Raw genomic sequence first — 25,567 nt, 5'->3', positions numbered from 1 at the left:
CCACCATGGACCTTTGATGCTGCCAGTCAGATTTTTTTTTCCTGACGTTTGAGTCTAAAATACTGAGATAAAGATGTTGCCTGTCACTTTTCTTGCTCACATCAAGCCAACACATCAAGATACAGACCAGTCCCTCTACAGTCAAACACATGATTTAACTTATTCAGGCACTTTTTTTTCTTAATCTATTCAACAAATTTTCTTAAATATCCATTATCTGTCATGCAGTGCATTTGTCATTATAGATTCCATCTAGAGTACATGGTGGCATGTCTCCAAGGTGTTGAATTGTCTCTTTAAAACTGTTATTAGCCTCCTATTTTATAATGCAGTACAGCGTCTAACTTAATGAACGTAAAGGACGACTGACGGTATATCATTCTGTCACAGTGGTCACATGGGGATCAGTGTTTTCTATTGGATCAGTCAAGTAAAGTCAATTTTTCTTACAGCAGCACCTTTTTATGTTCCCTAAACTGAGCAGGCTATAACAATCTCCAGTCACCTTGATGGTTGTGTGTGTACGTGCATGGGCGTGAGTTTTATAGCAGACATATGGCAGCTTTCTCGACCTTTGCAAAAGGTTCTCTGAGGTGAAGTTACTGCATATCAGTATTCTTTATGTGAAGTGCGAATGGATGAAATTGGATTCCGTGCACTTTCATGTGTTTGATGTAGAGTTAGTGTGTGTGCGCACATGCGTGTGTGTGTGTGTGTGTGTGTGTCTGACAATCTTCTCACACTTTCCTCAATCTGATTAGTCTCCATCGGTGTGTCTGCTTTTCTCCATCTTGTCCAGAGCAGCGGCTCCTGTTGCACCTCCGCCCTGTCCTGAAGAATTGACTGCTCCTCCCCTGCAGCCTGGGAAACTCAAATATATGCACACACACACCCTCCCCAATAAATGTGACAGGATGCTTTGGCCACAAACAGTCCAGTCCAGACTGCACAGAGACTAACAGTGGCTGATTCAGCTGCATGTACAGAAGAATAGAAAGTCTGTGCCTGTGCCTGTGCCTGTGCCCAGCAGACAGCAGCACACAGGTTGCCAAAGGAACTGTTCGGTGATCCAAGGTCGATGGGGCAAGAGGATGCTCCCCCAGCACTGCCCAGTGTGTCCCCAGGGAAAAGAAGCAGCTCCAATGTTGTCCAACAGCAGACCTACTCAGCATCCATCTTCCTCCGCCGCAAAGAGAAGATGGTACAGGTGAGCCAACTGTCAACTGTCCAACTATCTTTTTTGGAGAGTGATGAGTTAAAACTTTGGAAAAGGTTCAGCCCTTCACTTGATTGATCTAACGTTATAGTATCTACAAGTTTATTCAACATTCGTAAATGTATATTTAACTAATGTACCAGACTATGCAATAATGGCAGGCTGTGTGCGTTCCATCTGCTGGACGTGCTCTCCCTCTGTGGCCTCAGCACTCGAGAAGTGCTGCTGGAAAAGTGTGCGACTGAGCTCGGTCGCCTCAAATGAGAATTGATTATCGCTTCCTTGACTGCTGCCACGCCCTCGCCCCACACATGCACTAATACGAAAAGGGGGACGCGCACACACCGAGGATCATGCTAGGAACTCTGTTTGATTGATTATATATTTATAATTTTTTTTTCTCATTTATTTTTCAAGCAAAAGTCTCACAACTCCATGAGGATGTGCCCGTCTCTGTGTGCATGAAGCAAACACTATCACCTATAGTTATCCTGCATTTGAACACTATTCCCCTATGTGTCATCAATGAAACTGTTTTTGAAGTGAATTTTGAAATCACTGTTTGTGCTATACGTGCCACTGCATTAGGTACAGTAAGGATAGAGTTCTGCCAACGCCACCCTGGGAAAATATTTAGTCTGAAAATGAATTAAAGATTGCAATAAATTCATTATACCAAGGAGCAAGAGATGTGGCTCCATGCAACAATAATCTTTATTCCACTTCTGAAAATTAAAACACGATATAATAGCTATAATATGGGAAGGGGAAAATGTAGAGCTGAGGCTTACCGGTGGTGAGGAGGGCTAAGGAGGGAGGAGATCCCAAGGGAGTCACCCTCATTCACACATGCACACACAATCCCACTCACACACACACATAACAGAATGAAGATCAAGATCAAATTCGTAATGAGTTGTTATTTGAGTTAATGTTGTCTTGCTATCATTTCAAACCAGGTCACCTCTGAAAACAAGAACATTTGGTCCAGAGAACTACCACATTTTCTCTTTTTCGGAGCGTTCTCTGCAAAACTTTACGCTCACACCAGCCAGTGTGGTTCTTCCCGATTCTGATGCTTGCTTTGATCTTCCGCAGGTTTTTCTGTATGACTAAATGCACCGAGTTACTGTCAAGTCATTGGATGATTAGATCTTTGAGTTAACAAGCAGATGATTACGTGATGGTACCTGATGAAGTGGCTGGTAAGTGTATGGTTTTCACATTGATTCGCTTAAGTGACACTTGCCATAAATGACTACAACTATACTGCAGTGGAGCGTATGTATCCTTTTCTGAAAGATTTAATGCCATTTCACTCTGCACTAATGCCTTGGTTGGCTGCTCCTTTCTCTTGTACACACGTGACCTATTGGTTTGAGAGGCTGTGCTGCTGGTGGTGGTGGCTCCGCTCACTAATGAGGTTGTGTCTGAATGAAACAACTTAAGAGGATCACAATTTTCACGACTTCATCATCCACAAACTTGCTTTGGCATGTCGCCCGGCTGTCTCATGTCCCCAGTCTCTCCCCCATCACTCAGGACACATCACCCATTGGAGAAAAGGAAATGACATCCTGTTCATGAATGAAAACCTGCTGCTGGGCTTTGGGTGCTACATCGTGGCGCCCTTCACATTGACACACAGGGGTGTGTTTGAATGGGAGGAGAAAACAGCATCAGTCATACTTATATGGTGACTAAATGTCACGCTGAATGATGATTATTGTGCACCAGAGCGTAGTTTCTGGGATGTTTCTACACCTGTTTGAGGATGAAAACATTCCTAAGATGCTGTGCATTAAAGCCTTTACCCAGTGAGGTATGATGATTTGTTTTATTTGTGTGTAGAGTGTAAGTACTGTTTGCTGTTGCTTTGCAATGTGAAGATGATTTATAATTGGTCCCCTGTGTTGGTGATGATAATGATGCCCTGCACAGAGTCAGGAGGTTCATCAGCTGCTGTGACCTTTGAACTGCTCTCCTCTGCACGCAGCGTGGTCTGAAAAATGCACACATCAAAGAAGTGTTTTTAAAAAGGAGACAATAGAAAATTGACTCGTAAGCATTTTCTACATGAATATTCATCGCCGTACGATTTCAGTGACTCTGCAGTTGGTAAATTGTTGATGTCATCAGTTTACTTGCATGTGACCAGCTGACGATCTTTTTCATGTCATCATGTCCCAGTTAAAATGTGAAGGTCTGTGCTCGTGGTGTTTGATTAGAGACAGTATGATCATCTCTATTGGTTTGTCATTGTTGTGGCAAACGTAAACTTAGTCCAAAGTCACCCAAAGTCGTTAGCTGTAGGCATGGACTTGAATCGTAGGTACTGTTTCAGTTCCTCAATCACCAAGGCAAGGAGTCACGTAAAGGGATTGCACATTTATTTCCACATGCCGTACATCCAGGTTACAGGTTACAACAACACATAGTAATATTCCCTTGATGTTCCAGGTTGTGAATGACGATTTACAGATTTAACAGCAACATAACGGTCTTAAAACCTTTTTACACCAAACCTAGCACAGCTTCTAATGGACATTTCCACCAAGGCAAATTGCTAGATATTTTCTAGTACATATCTACTAATCAAAGGTATCAAGGGTCCACAGAAGCCTTTATCTAATAAAATAGAGGTTTTATAATATCAAAGCCACATTCCTTTCCTTATAAGAATACAAAAAGCTTAACTACGTTAACTGTTCACATATTACACTGTAACAAGTCATCCTAAATGAATCATTTAAACTACCTCCAAACTAAATTAACTCAATACTGGCTCCTACAGTCACTTTGATTTTCAACCACTTTGAACAAGTTAGCTTCCAGCTTTGGGAAATTTCACCTTATCTGACTCTCCGCGCTTCTCTCTCTCAGAGCGAGGATGTCGTGCAGAGGGCAACTTCCCCTGACAGACACAGCGGGTTTCACTGCTATGACTCTGTTTCCCTGCATCTGCCCTGCGTCTCACGCTGACTTCATCGAGTTTCATAATTAACTAGAGCAAACTTCTACTGAGGCTGCTCAGTTTATCACCGCAGACACGGTCTCTCCTTTTCATCAAAACAGGACGAGTGACATCTTGCACTGGTGACATGAGGAGGAGTCAGCAAGTTCTGTGCAGTACAGTATCAAGGTGTCCTGATACACCTGACTGACCAATCACAAATCAATCCCAGTTGTTCGTCATGTTATAGCATCAACTAAAGCACAAAAAAAATGATACAATGATACATTTTGAGGACATTTTATGTGACTGTTTAGTTGAGCCCCTGTATCATATCACCAGAGGAAGAGGCGGGATTTATTAGCATCAATTGGCTAATGTTCATTTGTTTTGTTAGATTCTGATCATACAATTTGCATTATTGCAAAATGACCCTTTAACACCGAGCGCATCGCTGACGACACGTTTGCACAAGCGCACTTTGCGTCACCGTAGTTACGCAACGGTTTGTGCTCTCGGAAAAATTACAGCCAATTCGGAAAGCTGAGAAGTTGCACGTCAAAGCCGACGTGTGGTTATTACGGTAATTTCACTCGCACTCTGTTTCAGAAAGCCAGCAAATCAGCATCTTTGTCGCCAGAGAAAAGAGAGCGAGAAGAACACCACCAACATAGTTTCCATTTTTTGGACTGTTTTTGCACATTGAGAGATGAAGTTTCATGCTGTTCAAATTTCAATTTTAACACGCAGTATGTTGTAAATTACTGCCAGATATAAGGTTGGTTGATAAGTTATTCTGGAAAATGGGCAAAAGCACTAAGTTCCAGGACATTCTATTACGCAAAAAATGTCCAGACGTGTATAAATACAGTATACATATATATATATATACTTTATATATCATCTCTCATCCAAGAGGTGTCTTCAGTTCTTGCCTGGTGGAAAACTCCACGTATTTATTCCCCGTCGGCTGGTTATTAAACACGGATGAATGGTCTTTACTCCTCATGCCTATATTTAAACTTTCAAAGATTTCAATGTAATACTTCACCTACTGTAGATCCACAAATGTGAACGTCATTAGTGTGGCTAAAAATGGTCTCTCTAAACTTCGTGTAACACTATTGCAGTCACTGTTTTGTTTCTTACTAAATACCATCTAGAGTCCCATACAAGTTTCATTTACAGAAAAGCCACCTCCCATTCAGCTGGACTCATACACAGAGCAGCAGCTTGCCTGGAGTCAGCAGCATATGTTGTTTTCTGCTGTTAGGCAACATCATATTCATCTGTGCACAAACAAAAACAAAAACAGTGGGGTGAACAAAAGGGTGGAAGCATTGAAAGGATGAAAATACTTGCGTATTTTTCATTTTAATGCCACCGAGGCCCTTTAATGCGCGTTACTTCTGAGTGACTGGAGGCAGAGCTTTACGTTTAAAGCTTTTGTGTGGTGTAAGTGAAACACAGGAGTCTGCGGCATTACTAAAAAGCACATTTACTATCATGATTTAAACAGTAGGAATGAAAGCAGACAGTACTGCTGACTTACAGCTAAAGGGTTACTTTAAAGTCTTTTGTGTATGTGCCTGTGTGTGTGTCTGTGTGTGTAAAACACTGACCTTGTCAGGACCAGTAGTCCTCGTGGAGAGCAGAACCTCATTTCTGAGGACCTGAGATTTGAATTGTGGCTAGGTTAAGGTTAAATTAACTGATTATGCTTAATGTTAGGGATAATGTTTTCCAAATGCATACAGTTTAATGCAGGGTCCTAAGAAGAATAGCTGCACAAACATGTGTGTGTGAAAGAAAGACAGAAGATACATCTGCTCTAATGAGTTGAGAACAATTTCTGCTGCTGTCACACACACACACACACACACACACGATCACATCCCTTCACCTTAAGAACAAAAACCAACTGCTTTCTACGAGATGAGCTTTGTTCAAAAAAACAGATAAAAGAGGGAGATACTGAGGCAAGAGGAAGAAGAGGGAGGATGCGAGGAGGAGGAGGAGGAGGGGATGAGCTGCTGGGGCTCCGTGCTTCAGCTCTGTATTGGCCATTTGAAGGAGAGGGTTCGGTCTATCTCCATCTCTCCCCCACTGCCTCCACCGAGAAGCACAGGGTGAACCCACAAACGCAGCTCACACAGCCACGTCAGGACTCGGGATGGACCAGGAGGCAGCAAGATGAAGACCGTGGCAGAGAGTGAAGGCATCAGACAGGTTTGCTGGGGAGCGAGGGGTGGAGGAGAAACACAGAGGCACGCACAGGTGATGAAGATGAGTGACTGAGCGGCCACTTCCCATCTGTCAGAGAAGTTTGAAGGAGTGCTGCTCTCATGGCGGGACCGACTGCACCGCAGGAGCCTGTGAAGGTACAGCTACACCTGCTTCACTCATACTTCATATCATATTATTCTCACTTTGTATAGGGGAAATGTTTATGTGCATGTTTGCCTGAAGCTTTCATTTCTGTTTTTTCCTCCACTGAAGCTTTAAATTAATTCTCTTCACCTTAAAGTTATTTTCTTCATCTATTATCTATCTTTCTATAGAAGATGTGAGACAACAAAAAAATACAATATTTCCCATATTCCACTGGGACAAAATACCCATTTTTATTAATGAACGCCAGATAAACTCCAACGTTTGATAAAAGCCAGGCAGAAGAAGAATGAGTGCATGTCGTTTTCATCTCACAAAAGAGCAACAAACAAATTCAGTTTAGCTTTATACAACAGGAAGAGGAAGAAGAGGGAGAAGGAACATTTCATCTTTGAGGCACAAGCAAATTAGCCTCTTTTTTCATTTCTGCAAGAGAAACAATTTCGAGTGATCCTTTTTGTCTAGAAAACAGCCAGAAGTAAAAGTGTTTGTGCATAAAGGAAAACCTGCAAATGGCCTCTTTTGCCCAATAATCAAATCAAAACCCCAGAAAAACAAGAAACCAGTGAAATGTGTTGAACGTGTCAGGTTGTCATTATATCTGTGCCCAAAAATGTCTTATTACTGTGGGTTTGGAGTGAAGGAAAATGTTGTCTCATTCTGCATCACTTGCTGTCTCACTCTGACAGTCTTGCTGAGGCTTAATTTCCTCAAGGCGATGTTCACATCCTCAAGTCGAGCATTGCTTCTTGATTCTGCTAAATGTAATGAAGAGCTCACAGCTCTCAGTGGACAGCAGAGGGGTGTAGGGTGCATCGAGCTGGCACCGCTCTTTCAGCCTCATTGCCTGAGACAGACAGTGGAGAGAGGAGGGGGGGGGGGACAACAAGCATCCTCCAACGCCCCAGTATGGTATCGTGCTCAACACACTTCTTCTCTTGTTATAAACTGAATATTTCATAATGACTGGGAGTACATTTCTCTCAAAACTGCTGCTTAGCCTCTACCACAACCCTGCCACGAGGCTCAATTTGTTTGATTGATCAGACAGAAAACAAAAGAGCATCCATAATGTGATGTTGACGGCTAACAGAAAGCGACAAAGCCAAACAGCGCAGGGAATGAGGCGGAGTGAAATCTGCACTCACAGGCAAAACAAAAGTGCATAACTGCACTTTTAAAACAGTGGAAATCAAGACTCCTCAGGCTGCTGCTGCTTCATAACCTCTGACCACACCAACTGTCAGGCCACCACTGATACAATATACAGCACACACATGCGTGCACGTATACCCTTTAATATTGTTTGTCATATATATATATATATATATATATATATAGTGGGTGCATTCCTCCTGGCACAGAGGTCATAAAATCTCTTTCAGGCCAGGATTTGCTTCAACAACAAAGCCGGCTGTACATAGAAAAGCATAAACCATGATGCTTTACAATATTGCTTATAGTCTGGGCTTTAGTGTGTATCAATTTGCCTTCTGCTGGGGAGCGTTCCAGTTGGCTTGTCCTCTGCTCTGTGGCTAAAAGTGGGATTTGTTGTTTTTTTTGTTTTTCTTTAAACCTCCTCAGCAGCCTGGATGTCAAATCAAACATTTCCAGTGTAAAGCAGATGCACTGCTATTGTTGCATTGATCAGGAATCCTAATCCTCAATCAATGACATTGACCGAAGACACTAGCACTTGAAAACGATAATTGAAAACGTAAAGCTGCGAAGTAGGGACCACGTGGTGGTACAGTGGGTTGCACTGTTGCCTTACAGCAAGACGGTCAATGGTTTGAATCCCGATTCGACCAAGGGCCTTTCTGTGTGGGGTTTGCATGTTCTACCCGTGTGCCTGTGGGTTCTCTCCTGGTACTTCCTTCCACAGTCCAAAAACATGCAGAGGACGAGAGGAAGACATACCAGACCCGGCCCACCCGATCTGATTCAATACTATATTTTTCAGTTCCAGATATCTGTGACTAAATGTTGTGTGCCTTTGTAGATCCACTGTGATCTGTCAGTCACGTGTGTAAATGGTAAAACTTGGGCATGATATTGTTGAAAAAGCATTTATTTCTCTCAAGGAAAATGCAGTTGTTCATCATATGTTTTGTAAAAAGTTGCATTTCCATTAAATGTAAAACAAAGGGAAACATTTGGAGTTCTTGTTGTTTATAGGTTATGATTACACATTATTATTACTGTCTGTGCCCCCTGAACTAAAAATGAGTCGACCGTAGGTGTAAGTGTGAGAGTATGTATGGCTGTTCGTCTCTGTGTGTGTTTGCCCTGATGGATGTACCCGCTCCTTCCACCATATGTGAGCTGGGATCGGCTCCAGCACTGGAAACAGTGAGTGGCTGCAATGCGTGTCTTCACTAACCTGCAGCAGTTCACGTCTGTGAAGCTGCTAATTAGCGTCTCTCGAAAATACTCAAATGAAAAAAGGAGTGAAATAAAAAAGAACAATGTCTCTCTCTCTCTCTCCCCCCCTCTGTGTGTGTGTGTGTGTAGACCCAGCAGAAGTGCATTGCCATCTTTGCCCTTTTCTCCTGCTTTGCTGTACTGGTGGCATTGATCTGCTCCTCCGTGGACTTCTGGTGGGACGATGAGGACGGTATCACAGAGGAAAACTGCAGCAGGAACTGTCGGTATGACACATTAGCTTATTAAAGTAAGGGAGAAATAACTCTTGGGGCTCTCCACTGATCATCCCCAACAAAGCTGATAATTGGCTTCCATTTTATGACTGATCATGGAGTCATTCATGAACCTTGAATAATGTGAGCGTAAACTTATTTTGTAGGTTCATCAACACAACAGTAAAACCACCAGTTATTAAAGCGGTTGATCAAAGTTTGAAGTGTTTGTAGACAACACAAAAGCATAAGTCTTCATTTTCATGACATTACATCAACATAGAGTAAATGCACCAGTCGTATCACAGTGTCAGTGTTACCCTGAGAAAGTAAAGCAAAAAGGACAGATTTCAAAAACAATGTGTAACTTTCAGCATCGCGCTCGTGGAGAACATTCCAGACGACCTCTCTCTCCCTGGGCATGAGCGACCTCGCCTCGCTCTCTCTGTTGGCTTTCACACACTGTTGGAGCAGGCAAAGCACTCAGTCGAGGTGGTGTCACCTGTCTGGGACTTGGAAACAACGTCAAGCGCCGCCAAACAGGTACAGTCTGAATACAGTCGCCTGCATTCCTGCGCATTTCCCAGGTGTCCCTGTGAGAAGAAAAGCAATTATTTTTAAGTAAATCTCTGTGTAGTCTGTTAATGAGGTCGGTCCTGCTGAGATATAAGAATTGCCCTTTTAGAAGACATCTGGAAACACAGCTCAGACGCCTGGCTCCATGAATACAGAACACCACTCTCTTCCTCAGGGTCAGCTTTTGTTCCAGCAACTGCTCAGCCTGAAATCTCGTGGGGTTAAACTAAAGATTGCCAGCAGCCTGACTAACTCTGCTGAACTGAAGACCTTGACAGCACATGGTGAGTGGCTGTCATATTTTTTATTTAATAAAAGCAGATATTATGCTGGGCCGCTCTGAGCACTATTGCCTTTGCAGCAAGAAGACCCTGGTCTGTGACCCGGTGGGAACAGGAGCCTTTCTGCATGGAGTTTGCATGTTCTCTGTGTGTGTGTGTGTGTGTGGGGGGGGGGGGGTTTCTCTGGGTTGTCCACTGCCCAAAAACATGCACATTCGGGGATTAGGCAAATTGGATACTCTACATTAATAAGTGAGAGAGTGAATGGTTGTTTGTCTCTATGTAGCCCTGTGATGGACTGGCTCTATGTCAGCTGGGATTGACCCTCACGACCCTCATGTGGAGGATAAAGCAGCAGTATAATATGAGTGAGTGAGATTTTAGGTCAAAGTAGCAAAGCAGAGCAAAGATTTATACCCCCAGATGTACCATCCAGTGTCACTGGACAATATCTCTTATCCCTTTAACACCTATAAGCCTCAAAATGTCTGTCTGGACTTATTTTAACCATAAAAGGGCTATAAAATCTTCAAAATCTGGCAGTTATTTACATGAACTGCATGTTAAAATAGTGTATTAACAATTTAAAATGATGAAAAACAAAAAAGTTTAGTGCAGTTGTACAACATGAACACCAGATTGTTTGTGTTAAATCTGAAATTTGACCAGTATCAAACATATTTAAAATAACATCAGTTTGAGGCCAAAACGTTGAGACTATGTACAGGAGTTTTCCCAACTCTCTCCTCTCTAGTGACAAAGGCGCTATGTAATTACAGTAATGCAAAGTGCCGTCTTATTGTTGTTACTTTTAAAGTTTTCTCATCATTTTATTTGAACAATTATGTGCACATTCCATACAGCAAAGGAAAAGAGATGCAACATCATTGACACACTGCAGCTTCCATGCCGCAGCTCCACAGCATGTGTCACAAAAGCATCATGTCAGCCAAACTGCACAATCAAGGTCAAAATATAATGAATATGTGAATCTACCTTGCTGGTTTTCTGTCAGAGGCTTTACTTCACTTTTTCTGTTCGACAGTGCAAGGCCGTCTGGCATATTTCCACAATTCTGTCCATCTCCTTCTTTCTAACTTGTCATGCATCCACCCCTTCTCGCCCATAGGTGCAGAGGTTCACTTCGTTAATATGACAGCTATTGCCCGAGGAGGACTCCGCTCGTCATTCATGATTGTGGATCGGAAGCACATTTACATGGGGAGCGCTCATATGGACTGGAGGTCGCTCTCCAAGGTAACATAAAACAAACATGAGTGTGCACAATAATATCAAGTCTGCAGAGTTCATCTCCTCAAAATGAACCCGGCGTCTCTTCGAAGAAAAAAATCTGAATGTAACCACATTTAAATAAAAAAGAACCTCATACACCTGTACCTTTCTATATTTAGTTACTTCAGCAGCTCTCAGTGGGCATCAGCGATGATTTAAGATCGCTGTCTGAGTCGGGTCCGAGAGACGAGTAACATTTCACTTTGCATTTAGCCTGTAATTCACAGTGGAGGAGGAGCCAGGGGGCAAAACTTGAAATGATTACCTGGCACTTTTCATGCTTGAGCGCCTGCTGGAGGCAGAACTACTGTTGAGTGTAATTAACTAAAGAGCCAGAGGGACAGAAGGAATAGACACACACACGATTATATTAATGTGTATAATGAGCACACACACCTACAGTATACACACACATGTTCACACACACACACACACACACGGAGAGTAAAATGACATGAGAGAACAGAGACAAACAGCCACTTCACGCCAGGTGTTGAAAGACATAATATGTCTTTGGTGAGACATTGGTACCTGGTGTATATGTATTTAGGTTCAAATCCGGTTATAAGTAGGTTTGGAAAAAATATCAATATCAATACTCAATACTAAATCTTCTGGTGCAGATTAAAATACAAGCTTGTTGGGAAAATTTTAAGAAATTTGTGAAAACCAAAAACAGAAGCAGCATGTGGCTGCATTTCAAAGATATTGGAGACTGCAAAGCTCAGTGCAGGGTTAGGTTGGTTGGTTAGGTTTGGTGTGAGTTATGTGTTGAGTTGTTCATTCAAAGCTTTAATTAAAATGTTTAAGAAATAGAACTGTGTATTTTAAAAATAAGGCTTTCATGAAAACACTTCATTAAAAAAACTGCTTACCAACACAAAAAAACATTCCTAATTGCTAAATGAGGCTAAAATAGAAGGCTCTGAGTGAGACTATAGGTGAAGAGCCGTTTGGGAGCCGTTTGGGAGCCGAGCCAAAAGGACCGAATCTCCGAAAAGAGCTGGACTTCCCATCGCTAATATACTTGGCAAATGCTACTTAAGCGAAACATCAGTTTGTTATTATGCCGATGTTAGCATGTAGCTCAAAGCACTGTGCCGCTGACAGAGCAGCTATGAGCTCTTATTACATTATTTCCTCTCAGAGAAAAGAAAACAAGTTAACCCTAATCTAATCTTAAAATGACTATAAGATCATCAAGTTCTCTCACAGTGTGCTACTGTGTCAGCATAAATTTAGCTCCCATTAACTCTACGCTAAACCCTTGTAAAGCATGTGTATTCAGTGAAAATAACTTTTTTTTTGCTGCATCACCTCTTCCTGTGTGCTTCTTTCTGACCCCCCCCCACAGAGGAAGGAACTGGGGTTGGTGGTGTATAACTGCAGCTGTCTGGCTTTGGACCTCCACCGAGTCTTTTCATTTTACTGGCAGCTCCATGACAGAGACTACATCCCCTCCATCTGGTCAAAGAGAGTTACCGCCCTCTATGGGAGACACGACCCCCTGGAGCTGCAGTTCAATGCAACCCACGCCACGGCCTACGTGTCTGTGAGGAACGATACAACCCAAATCATCAATCATCGACCCAAAAAATGCACACACTGATGTTAGCATATATATATATATATATATATATATATATATAAGTGGTTTATATTCTTCTAAAAGCAATTTCCTGGCTTTAGAGTAGCCTATAGGGTGTACGTCTTTATTAAATTTATCTCACCCACTAATAACAGACTCACACAGTGGGTAATTAATCATGTTAATATCACACAGAGGAACATTTTGGGTCTGAATATCTAAATACCTTAGCCTAATTTGACAGTAATGAATCCTGTGACCCTCTTAGCGACGTGATGCTCACCAGTTACATGTGGGGAATTTATTATTCTCTAAGAGTTAATGGAGCAGTGCTGGATGCTGGCAACTTCACTGCGCTCTTGTGCGTGACTCATTCTAGTCATGATAAATGTGCCTTGTTGTTTTTGCCCTTCGTCAGAATGTTAAACCACTTTCAGCAAACTGGGCATTGAAATCCATGTAAATCACATTTTAATGCCTGTCTGGACTTTGCAGTTTTTGTTTTGGGGTTCTTTCGATTTTTGTGTTACTTTTATTATTTCAGGTGCAAACTTGTCTCGTGTGATATATACTTCTTTTCTGCAGACCTCGCCTGAACTCTTCTGCCCGAAAGATCGCACTAGAGATATTGATGCAATTTATCAAGTCGTCCAGAGTGCAAAGGCATTCATCTTCATATCTGTGACAGACTATCTTCCCCTGGTGAACAGGAGTTTCCGAGGAACATCAGTCACAAGGTACACAGCCCGGTGTCAAAACCCCTGTTTGTGGAGCGGCTTTGGACAAAGACCATATTTCTTGGTCTAAGTCCCGTATTACACTGATTTGAGGTGGAGGAACATACAAGCCAGAGCATTTAGAGTTGACTTAGACAGGGTTCTATTTTGAGGTAGTTTAGTTCCTTCTTTTGAAGAGTCTGCTCATTTTTTTTATTGTTTTTGCCACCATATATTATGTACACTACATCGTTCACTCCTGTGCGAAATAAATCCTTTATTTGAACAAACATACACCTTGTCATTATGTTGATTACAATTCCCTCGAAGAGCTGGGTCATAACAATCATTCTGAACGGTGACTATAGAAATGGGGAACAGGTAGAAGTCAGACGGTGCCAGATAGGGTGCTTCTTTTTAGGTGTCCCTCTCATCTGTTGATCAAAGAAACAACGTTAGAAATAAAGCTTTTAATGAACAGTAATATGTCCCAAAATTACAGTCACACCACGTGTTTCTGGGTGAGGCTGAGGCCCTTGTACCTTTGAAGTACCTTTGTATGTGTATCACTATCTCCACCTCAACACTTTTTACTGTTCATGCTTACATCACAAGGTACTGGTCACCTCTCGATGAGGTCATCAGAGAGGCCGTGGTGCTGAGGCGAGTCAGAGTCCGTCTGCTGATCAGCTTCTGGAAGAAGACTCACCCCCTCACCTTTAACTTTGTCACCTCCCTCAAGTCCCTCTGCATGCACCTGCACAACTGTTCCCTGGAGGTGGTATGTGAGTTTTATATAAACAGTGGATTTCCAATCGTTTAACAGTCACTGAGTGTGTGCGCAGTGTTTCTCACACACTCGTCTTTCAAATGATTCCCTCGCAGAAGTTCTTTACTCACAGAGAGCAAAAGGATGATCTTCAACTTGGACTCAACCACAACAAGTACATGGTGACCGACAATGCTGTCTACATAGGTAGGCAATGTTTTATTTTTTTTTTGACTGATAAATGCAGCCACCAGGCGTGCATAAGTGTAAACCTGGTGAAAATGTGAAAAGAAAAATACTATGACGTTTTGCAGAGCAGCAGAACCCTCTGCAGGCTCAAGAAGGAACTGATTGTTGTTCCTTGACTTGGTCAAATTGGTCTTAATGTATACATTAAAAAAACTGAAAGTCTCTAGTAGAAAGAATTGAATTTGGGACATATAAACAAGCTCAACTATAATTTCAATGAGTGAGCAACCAATTGTAGAATAGAATCCTCGCTGAATGTTGGAGTTCTATGTTGTTTTTGTGATGACATCTTAGTCTTTTTTTTTTTCTTTTATCTCATTTGTATTTCTATTGAAACGTCTTTGGTGCTGCACTCAGCCAGAAATACTCGAGCATGTTACAAAAAACCTCAACATGTCATTTTCTTAACTTTATTTTTAAGGACTGGACAAGTAAGAGGTTCTACTGACACAAGTGACACACAACTACATACACAATTTCAAAGTCCCATTTCCTCCAGATGAAACCAGTAAGATGCAATGTCTGAGGTTGTTTTTTTTTTTTTATCCACAGGGAACCATGACTGGGTCGGTACTGACTTTGCCTTTAATGCCGGGGTTGGACTGGTGGTCCAGGTGAAAAACACTCCCGTGAACAGGGAAGTGACAATCCTGGATCACGTCAGAGCTGCTTTTGAAAGAGACTGGACGTCGCGTCACGCCAACAGCCTACAGGGAGGCAAAGATCAGCAGGGCAAATACAGAGGCTGGCAACAAGAGGAATCACATAAGGACGAGAATGAGTGGAAGAGCCCTTTATCTTTATAAGCACAAACTGTCCTTAAAAGTTTTAAAGCCTTATAAGCCTGAATAACTTAAACAAGATCGTATAAACATGTACGTTATAAGAATGTATCCTCAGACTAGATTAGATTTGACTTTGATTTAATAGATTTAGTTTTACATCATCAACGTTGAACTGATACTTTGACTCAGTTGCAATTAAGACAAAACCAGACCAGAAATCAGAAACACTGGATGAAGTCAGCTTCAAAGTACAATGTCGCTTTTCCACTACACGGTCCCGGCGCAACTCGCCCCGGCACAGCACAACACGGCATGGTTATTTTGCTTTTTCATTAGTGATAGTACCTGGTACCTCTGCTCTGGCGAGGTTCCAAGTGAGTTGAGCCGATGTCAACAGACTGCCAGCCACTGATTGGTCAGAGTGTCTTCACTGGAAGAGTCATGCGCAAGATGTCCAACACAAGAATCAAAGCGAACAATGACAAACTGTAGATCAGTTAAAAAGACTTTAAAAAATCCTCAAAATGTGCGTTAATCTCCAACATTTAGAAACGTAAATGTCTAAAATATCATCATTTAACAGAGGAGTCTGGTGTATTTAGTGAGTCTGTGCTCCGGTCAAGCAGGAAGTACTGAACAAATCTTTTAATTAACTGATTCTAATGATTCAATACATTGAAAACAACTTTAAGTTTTACAAGACACTAGTTTGTTTTTGTGTTGTGTATAAAACGAAGTCACGGCAGTTTCATGCAGCCGTGCTGTGATGACTCCGCCCACGCTGAGGAGGCACTATATTGTAATGGAAAACCAACCAAACGGTGTAGAGTCGAGCCGAGGCGGTACTATGTAGTGGAAAAGCCCCACAAGTCTCATTTTGTTGACATTAAAAGTCAACTGTTTTACTGGAGGGTTAAAGATATCTGCTTTACTGCTCTATAAGTCAAAGAAATCACTGTCAGTAGGCACTAAAAACATGAAATATTATATAACTCAGGTGATGTAAAAACAAACCTTTCCATAAAAAAACCCTCCAGAATGAAGACTGAAAACTCAAGTTATTTTAGTTGAATGTAAGAGCTGATCAAGTGGATTGTTCAAGCTCATTTTTAGGAAACTGCACCAAATACAAATAATGAATCAACAATTATAAATGACATATTTTAAGAAATATAAATTCTATATGCTTTTATTGTTAACCATTCTTTATCATAGTGTCGAAGATCAAAAAGGGAATGACCATGTTTGGAGCTAGGAAGCCTGACAGTGTTACCTGTGATGACAGTGACATGGTGCTGCTTGTTCCTCAGAATGCTGAACTTTTGACAAGTTAATTAATGAATCAATTTATTTTATTTACCTGTAGTGTCTTGCCCAAATTACCTGTTGACTGTTACGAGAGCATGTACTGTTGCATGAATATTGAAAGCAATATTCAAATACAAAACTATATTCTAAGACAAAACCGTATAATAATTAGATCTATGTTTAAAAAAATTATAGGAACATCACCAAAAAAAAGCAATCACATTCAGCATTTAATGATGATGCACTGTTTTCATTTACACTTTCAATTTGTATTTCATAAACTTTTTAACGCACATGCCGCATGGGGGCTTGATGTGAGAGTAAACTGCCTACCAATCATTGAACGTTCTTGAATGACAAGCACACACACACGAGTGTGCAGTACTGTAGCTTTACAGTTATCACCTCATCTCATTGAAAGTATTTCATCTGTCTTTATAAAAATGCACCTTTTTGGCTAATTGATGTTGTGTTTATTTCCATATTCAAGCAGTGGCAGACTTTTGCATGTAAAGTCCAACAAAACGAGGTCAGAAGCTTCTCTTGTAAATGTTAACGGCAGCGTTTTGCTCTACAGAAAATAATGAGTATCAACTAATGCAGTGCTGTTTTCCTTTTACCTGAGCGGCTAACAAGCTGCAAGTCAGTCACTCTGATTGGACACGTTTGAGCGCTGATTCAGACAGGGCGACAACAGCTTAAGGCAAGTTAAATTCAAGACTTTCTTTAAATGTCACTTAGGAGTGAAATTTAAGACCAATTTTACAATAAACAATAAACAAAAAAGAACAAAGCTACCCAAAAGATTTACTTCAACATAACACATGACTTTTTGGTCCATGCAGTGCAAATGTTAGAATATCTTCTTCGCCCTGGCCCAAAACTCCTTTATTGGTTCCACTGTCCTTTTTAGATTTTCACTTACAAAAAAAAAGAATCATAAAATTCTACTTCCTACGTGTTCATGTTCAAGACATTTGAAAGAGGGATTTAAGACATTTTAATACTAATTAAGGCCTTGAATCATGTCGTGTGCATCTGTTGAGACATACAAATGAAGAAAATACACAGGCAGGTTTATCTTCACAACAGAGCAAGACTCCTTTACACAAGTGTGTATAGTTTGATATATACTGTCAGTAATGAGTCAGTTATGACTTAACAGGAAAAGGAAATAAAGTACAGGTAAAAAATACAAATACTAAAGAAAAGTAATTACTGTAAATAAAAATCACTTTTTAATTTGCAATAACAATATAATACTTCTAAATGTTTCTAAATATTAAATGTTTACACTGAGGAAATTGAGTTTATCTGAATGATATTGTATCATATATATGTATACTGTATATGATATCATTTATCAGAGAGTTGAAACGTCTTCAAACTCAACTCCAGCAACTCCAGTCACCTGCAGCGAACTACTTAAGATGACTATATGACCTAAATGACTGAGAAAACCTCTTATTTATCATGATTAAAGCTAATGAGCCTTTAACTGAACTTCCTTTGCTCTGGTCCTCACACTGAAGTCATGAGGTAAGATGCAAAACTGTATCACATAAATTCATCGTTAGAGTGTAGCCCTCAATTTGATTTGGAGCTTTATATTACATCATGAAGGTTTTTGTTCCAGGCTCTACCACAGGGAGGCGCTGCAGAACCATGTATATTACCTGCAGCACCAACTTCAGCCTCATGAGTGTGAGGCTACAGCTTTAGAACTCAGAGGGAAGAACCTCAGGGCATTTAGTCTCTTTTTTTGAAATATGAACAAAATCTAGTCTCAAGAGGTTTGGTTCTATCACGATGCTCCACCCTGTTTGTACACTTTAAGTTCACGCCCACCTTGTACCCTGTCCAGGCTTTGCGTGGGAAAGAAGACAGAATCAGAATCGGAATTAATTTATTAATCCCTGGGGGGAAATTCTTTATATCACAGGTGCTTCTGGCAGAACAAATGTGTAAAAAGGCTAATTTTAATAGTAATAGTATTATAAAATTAAAATAAATATAATAATATACAGGATATGCATAGTAAATAAAATAGTGTGTTTATTGCACTGTGTTTCAAGTTTGTGACATGACACACTGACAGTGGGAGGCGTTGAACAGTCGGATGGCCACTTAGTGGGCAAATGATGCAGATCCCATAATATGGTTTCAGTCACACGAGAGGGAGGAGCCACCATGGGTGAGGGGTGAAGGATGAGGAACACGTTGAGAACTTCACTAAAAGTTGTGTTATGTTTGTGTGTGTGGTTTTATTGCTGCTCCTAATGATGCTCCTAATGATGTTGATGATGCTGATGATGATGGGGAGGGATGGTGGGACCGTCGTCATGGTAACAGATTACGAGCTACGATAGTTTCACTTGGCTCTGCTGCAGTGTCGAATAATTAAACATTTGCCTTCACGATTGAGCTTCTTTTTTTATTTACATCTTTACTCATATTTCACATTTATCATAAACATACATGTAACAAAAATAGATAACTAACTTGTTCTCGCCAGCTCGTGCCAACTCTATGACGAGCAGAGATGTTGGGAGGGGGGGAGGGTGTGTGTGGGGGGAGGTGGGGGCACTGGCGGCAGATGCCTTTGCAGCAGAGGACCAGGACCAGCAGAGGATGAGTGTGCTTGTGTCGCTTTGCGGGACGAACTGTGAAATTTTGCGTGTAAGCGCCGACACTTCGCTGTGAACACCATCCGTGGATTCACTTACAAAAATAGCCTGTGTGTGCGCGTGTGTGTGCGCGTGTAAAACGCCGCAGTGACCGCAGTCAATTCTCAGCTGTATAGTTTTAGACGAGCTGGATGTGGGACGATTTGAAGTGATGCGCTTCTGCAACACCGGCCCTCTTCTTCTTCTTCTTCTTCTTCTTCATCTGAACATGTAGTTCCTCTGTGTGTTGATCTCTGTGGATGTTCTGTTGAGATTCAGCGCGACAAAGATGGAGAGCGGAGTGTTTCTGTCCAGTCTGGGTCAGTTCATGCTGAGCCCTCTGGTCACTTGGGTAAGAAGTCATTGATACAGATTCCTGATTTCCTGTTGAACACTGTGTGTGACATTGATCTCTCTCTCATCACTGTGTTGTGTCTGTTGCATTTACTACAGGTGAGGACCTTTGTGCCAAATGATGAGGGCATGCATTTGGACTTTGCTGAATTACTGGATGGAGTCTTTCTGAATGACATCATGACACAAATGTAAGTGGTCGTATGTGGTAACATTTTAGCTACAGCTCACTGTATGTGTCACATGTGTCCAGTCTCTGCTATGAACAGATGGATATTCAGATTAGTAGCCAGTGTTTTGATGCTGCTGTCGTTTGTACACAACATCTGTCATTAACAGTGAGGGACAAATGAAAGTTTGTATGAAAGGTCACTTATTGTATCCTCTCTTTGGCATGTAGTTTTATAACCAGAAAATTCAGGCCGATTATTGCAATCTATTTAATAAATTGAACAATAATTACTCATTCATTTAAGTTTACACATGTTTTTTTATTGTATATAGTATATTGTTTCGTCATTACATTGTGTATTTGACTGAGTGAAGTTTTTTTGATTACCTGTTTCAATTAATTAAGGAAAAAAATGGACTAAATACAGTTTATTTTATTTATCATTATTACACTGTTAAGTTTTATCATATGGAAGGGGGAAAATCATATCATATCATGTATCATATATCTAGAGCTGCAACTAACGATTATTTTCATAATGGATTAACCTGTTGATTGTTTTCATGATTAATCGAGTAATTGTTTGGTTCATAAAATGTCATAAAATGTTAGAAAATTTTGCTCAGTGTTTGTCAAACCTGGAAATAACGATGTTCTCAAATGTCTTGTTTTGTCAACAAACCTAAAGATTCACTTTTAACGATATATTTATTATCTGGAGCAAAGAAACATACATATAAATATTCACATTTAAGAAGCGAAAACAATCAGAAAACTTGTTTTAATCATGGAAAAGCTTCTTCAAACCGATGAATCGATTATCAAAATAGTTGACCAGTAATTTAGCAACCGATTAATCGAGTAATTGTTTCAGCAGTTGGCTTCCCTGATTTGCAAAGATGTGTATCAGCTTCAGAAAAAAACCCATGTTGGATTGACCTCTAGGTTTAAAGGTACAGTGTGTAAAATTATGCAACATTTAGTGGTGAAATTGCATGTTGCGTAATATTACCTCACCTTACAATAGTGTTGCAGAAACTTTGTAGCCTTCAGTTAGCATCAAAACTTTGATAAACCAAAAAGATGTTAGGTTTGTCGCTTAGGGACTGTTCCAAAATAGCGCCTCCATAGAGCTGATTCAGCTCATTCTGGGTTATTGAAAAACAACAATTAGTTTTCAATTTCTGCCAAATGTAAGTCATTTTACTTAAATTTCACACACTGGCCCTTTAACATTTAATAGTCTGGATATGTATTACTTCAGATATCCCGGACAAATCACTGTAGATGGTTGTCATCATAGATAACTCATTTGTATCACTCCTCACTGCAACTAAATTGTGTTTATGCATGACTGAAGTACAAAATATCTGGGATTGTGAGTCGTCAGAATCAAACTGTAGCTCTGTCAGACTGGAATTATGGATATTCATCATTCGTCCCAGGAAGAATGAAGAATAAAGGTGCGGAGATTTCTCCTGAGTGAGAATAGAATTACAAATATCTGTAATACACATCCAGACTATAGCTATTAAATGTTAAAATCTCTTGCCAAACCCCTCCTTGTTCTGTCTGTGGCCGTGGCAGCTTCTGATACAGTATCACGTCTGCTCGCATTCTGACCCAGACGGCAACAGTACCGTCTTTGTCACGTCTGTGGCAGTAAATAACATCTTTGTTGTCTGTGGAGACCTTTTTTTTTTTGAACGCCACTTCCTCATGACTTACAGGTTAAGGTTTCCTTCAAATGAATGTCAGAATTTGCATGAAACTTGTAGAAGCACAGTCTGATCTGAGGATTGGCGACTCTGGGGGCCATCATAAAGACTGTCAAGATGCTACTTAAGAGATTATGAATTGGTTGCCCTTATGTTCTTAAGGGGCGACTACCCACCCTTACCCTTGACAAAAACTGACATGTGGTCATCTGTCACTTTGCAGTTTTATCAGAGATATATCTTGATAACTTTAGAGCTTCAGATTGTATCCTTCAACTAAAGGGGGGCAATTACACTTATGGTATTTAAATGAATAGTTTATAAATGAATAAACTTGGTGACCCAGTACACTTGCCACCCTCCTTGGTCACAATAGCCAGCTCTATATGCAAAACAATGCTGCGACGAGGGGAGGGGAAGAAGTGGGATAATCTCATGGATTGGGAGACCCTTTGGGATTAGGGCTTTGCCGCTGCTGTTGAGAGGCAGTGGGACACAGATGGGGGGGGCTCAAAAGCAGGACAAACAGACAGGCAAAATAATATTTGATGCACAGAGCAGCAAGGTAGCATCTCAGGTGGTTTATAGTGTCTGCTTTACTGAGCAACAAGGCTGATAGGGTTGTGGAATCTCGATTCAAATTAACATACTGCTACTATCTGACTCAAAACCCTGGCTTGCAAATAACATGGATACACTTCCAATAATAAACACAAAAGTTATTTCAAATCAAAATGTAAAAGTGAAGCAGAGAAAAGTTAGCCAGCAACGTTAACAATATGAACATGGTGGCAAGTCACAAGCAGCAAAGAAAAGAAACAGTAACTGTAGTTAACTGTTTTGCATTATGTAATACAATCTAAAAATGGTGTTGTTATTAATGTTATTATTTGTTTTGTAGAATAAAATATGCCTGTTCATTATTTGGTTTTCCCCCAGTGGTATCAAAAATGGCCCAGAGTACGGAGTATTGTCTAGGTATCGGTATCGAGTTTGAAATTCTAGTATCGAGACAACAACACGAGCTAAAGTTCATATTCCTTTATCACATCATTCATCCAAAAAGTCACTGAAATATAGTTTAGTATGTCATCCAAAGTTTGACAAAAATGTCATAGTTTAGTATGTCGTCCAAAATCACTCAAAAAAGTCATAGTATAGTATGTCGTCCAAAATAACTCAAAAAAGTCATAGTATAGTATGTCGTCCAAAATCACTCAAAAAGGTCATAGTATAGTATGTCGTCCAAAATTTGACAAAAAAGTCATAGTATTGTATGTCGTCCAACATTTGACAAAAAAAGTCATAGTATAGCATGTCATCTAAAATCACTCAAAAAAGTCATAGTATAGTATGTCGTCCAAAATGACTCAAAAAAGTCATAGTATAGTATGTTGTCCAAAATTTGACAAAAAAGTTATAGTATAGTATGTCGTCCAAAATTTGACAAAAAAGTCATAGTATAGTATGTCGTCCAAAATCACTCAAAAAAGTCATAGTATTGTATGTCGTCCAAAATTTGACAAAAAAGTCATAGTATAGTAAGTCGTCAGAAATCACTCAAAAAAATCATAGTATATTATGTCGTCCAAAATCACTCAAAAAAATCATAGTATATTATGTCGTCCAAAATCACTCAAAAAAGTCATAGTATTATATGTCGTCCAAAATTTGACAAAAAAAGTCATAGTATAGTATGTCATCTAAAATTACTCAAAAAAGTCATAGTATAGTATGTCGCCCAAAATTTCACAAAAAAGTCATAGTATAGTATTTCGTCCAAAATTTGACAAAAAAGTCATAGTATAGTATGTCGTCCAAAATTTGAAAAAAAACTCATAGTAAAGTATGTCATCCAAAATTTGACAAAAAGTCATAGTATAGTATGTTGTCCAAAATTTGACAAAAAAGTCATAGTATAGCATGTCATCTAAAATCACTCAAAAAAGTCATAGTATAGTATGTCGTCCAAAATCACTCAAAAAAGTCATAGTATAGTATGTTGTCCAAAGTGACTCGGAAAAGTCATAATATAATATATCATCCAAAATTTGACAAAAAGTCATAGTATAGTATGATGTCCAAAATTTGACAAAAAAGTCATAGTATAGTATGTTGTCCAAAATTTGACAAAAAAGTCATAGTATAGTATGTCATCCAAAATCACTCAAAAAAGTCATAGTATAGTATGTCGTCCAAAATTTGACAAAAAAATCATAGTATAGTATGTCGTCCAAAATCACTCAAAAAAGTCATAGTATTGTATGTAGTCCAAAATCACTCAAGAAAGTTATAGTATAGTATGTTGTCCAAAGTGACTCGGAAAAGTCATAATATAATATATCATCCAAAATCACTCAAAAAATCATAGTATAGTATGTTGTCCAAAATTTGACAAAAAAGTCATGGTATAGTATGTCGTCCAAAATCACTCAAAAAAGTCATAGTATAGTATGTTGTCCAAAGTGACTCGGAAAAGTCATAATAAAGTATATCGTCCAAAATGACTCAAAAAGTCATAGTATAGTATGTCGTCCAAAATCACTCAAAAAGGTCATAGTATAGTATGTCGTCCAAAATTTGACAAAAAAGTCATAGTATTGTATGTCGTCCAAAATTTGACAAAAAAAGTCATAGTATAGCATGTCATCTAAAATCACTCAAAAAAGTCATAGTATAGTATGTCGTCCAAAATGACTCAAAAAAGTCATAGTATAGTATGTTGTCCAAAATTTGACAAAAAAGTTATAGTATAGTATGTCGTCCAAAATTTGACAAAAAAGTCATAGTATAGTATGTCGTCCAAAATCACTCAAAAAAGTCATAGTATTGTATGTCGTCCAAAATTTGACAAAAAAGTCATAGTATAGTATGTTGTCCAAAGTGACTCGGAAAAGTCATAATATAATATATCATCCAAAATTTGACAAAAAGTCATAGTATAGTATGATGTCCAAAATTTGACAAAAAAGTCATAGTATAGTATGTTGTCCAAAATTTGACAAAAAAGTCATAGTATAGTATGTCATCCAAAATCACTCAAAAAAGTCATAGTATAGTATGTCGTCCAAAATTTGACAAAAAAATCATAGTATAGTATGTCGTCCAAAATCACTCAAAAAAGTCATAGTATTGTATGTAGTCCAAAATCACTCAAGAAAGTTATAGTATAGTATGTTGTCCAAAGTGACTCGGAAAAGTCATAATATAATATATCATCCAAAATCACTCAAAAAATCATAGTATAGTATGTTGTCCAAAATTTGACAAAAAAGTCATGGTATAGTATGTCGTCCAAAATCACTCAAAAAAGTCATAGTATAGTATGTTGTCCAAAGTGACTCGGAAAAGTCATAATAAAGTATATCGTCCAAAATGACTCAAAAAGTCATAGTATAGTATGTCGTCCAAAATCACTCAAAAAGGTCATAGTATAGTATGTCGTCCAAAATTTGACAAAAAAGTCATAGTATTGTATGTCGTCCAAAATTTGACAAAAAAAGTCATAGTATAGCATGTCATCTAAAATCACTCAAAAAAGTCATAGTATAGTATGTCGTCCAAAATGACTCAAAAAAGTCATAGTATAGTATGTTGTCCAAAATTTGACAAAAAAGTTATAGTATAGTATGTCGTCCAAAATTTGACAAAAAAGTCATAGTATAGTATGTCGTCCAAAATCACTCAAAAAAGTCATAGTATTGTATGTCGTCCAAAATTTGACAAAAAAGTCATACTATAGTAAGTCGTCAGAAATCACTCAAAAAAATCATAGTATATTATGTCGTCCAAAATCACTCAAAAAAATCATAGTATATTATGTCGTCCAAAATCACTCAAAAAAGTCATAGTATTATATGTCGTCCAAAATTTGACAAAAAAAGTCATAGTAT

General features: G+C 39.4%; 2 protein-coding genes across 6 annotated transcripts in view; both read left to right on the top strand.

Annotated features, from left to right (window-relative positions):
• Positions 1-955: 955 nt before the first annotated feature.
• Positions 956-17,165, top strand: pld5 (phospholipase D family, member 5). 2 transcript variants are annotated; one of them, XM_058640917.1, is made up of 10 exons: positions 956-1,207; positions 9,075-9,211; positions 9,574-9,742; positions 9,951-10,059; positions 11,186-11,313; positions 12,704-12,901; positions 13,523-13,674; positions 14,269-14,434; positions 14,539-14,629; positions 15,224-17,165. In XM_058640917.1, exons 1-10 carry the CDS (start codon positions 1,079-1,081, stop codon positions 15,475-15,477), a joined length of 1,533 nt encoding a protein of 510 aa, XP_058496900.1. In that variant the 5' UTR covers positions 956-1,078; the 3' UTR covers positions 15,478-17,165. The 2 variants fall into 2 exon arrangements, with proteins under 2 accessions (XP_058496900.1, XP_058496901.1); XM_058640918.1 differs by lacking the exon at positions 956-1,207 and adding an exon at positions 6,253-6,550.
• Positions 17,166-19,388: 2,223 nt separating this feature from the next.
• The window catches only part of LOC131466710 (girdin-like), a 29,784-nt gene continuing 23,605 nt past the window's right edge, over positions 19,389-25,567 (top strand). For all 4 annotated transcript variants that reach the window (XM_058640140.1, XM_058640142.1, XM_058640141.1 and 1 more), the window contains exons 1-2: positions 19,389-19,782; positions 19,884-19,975. In XM_058640140.1, the coding sequence (XP_058496123.1) occupies positions 19,720-19,782; positions 19,884-19,975 (155 nt within the window). In that variant the 5' untranslated portion in view covers positions 19,389-19,719. The remainder of the gene's footprint in view (positions 19,783-19,883; positions 19,976-25,567) is intronic.

Source organism: Solea solea, chromosome 10 (assembly GCF_958295425.1).
Source record: "Solea solea chromosome 10, fSolSol10.1, whole genome shotgun sequence".
NCBI lineage: Eukaryota > Metazoa > Chordata > Actinopteri > Pleuronectiformes > Soleidae > Solea > Solea solea.
Note: the sequence above shows the minus strand (reverse complement) of the source record. Positions and strands in the feature narration are given on the sequence as shown.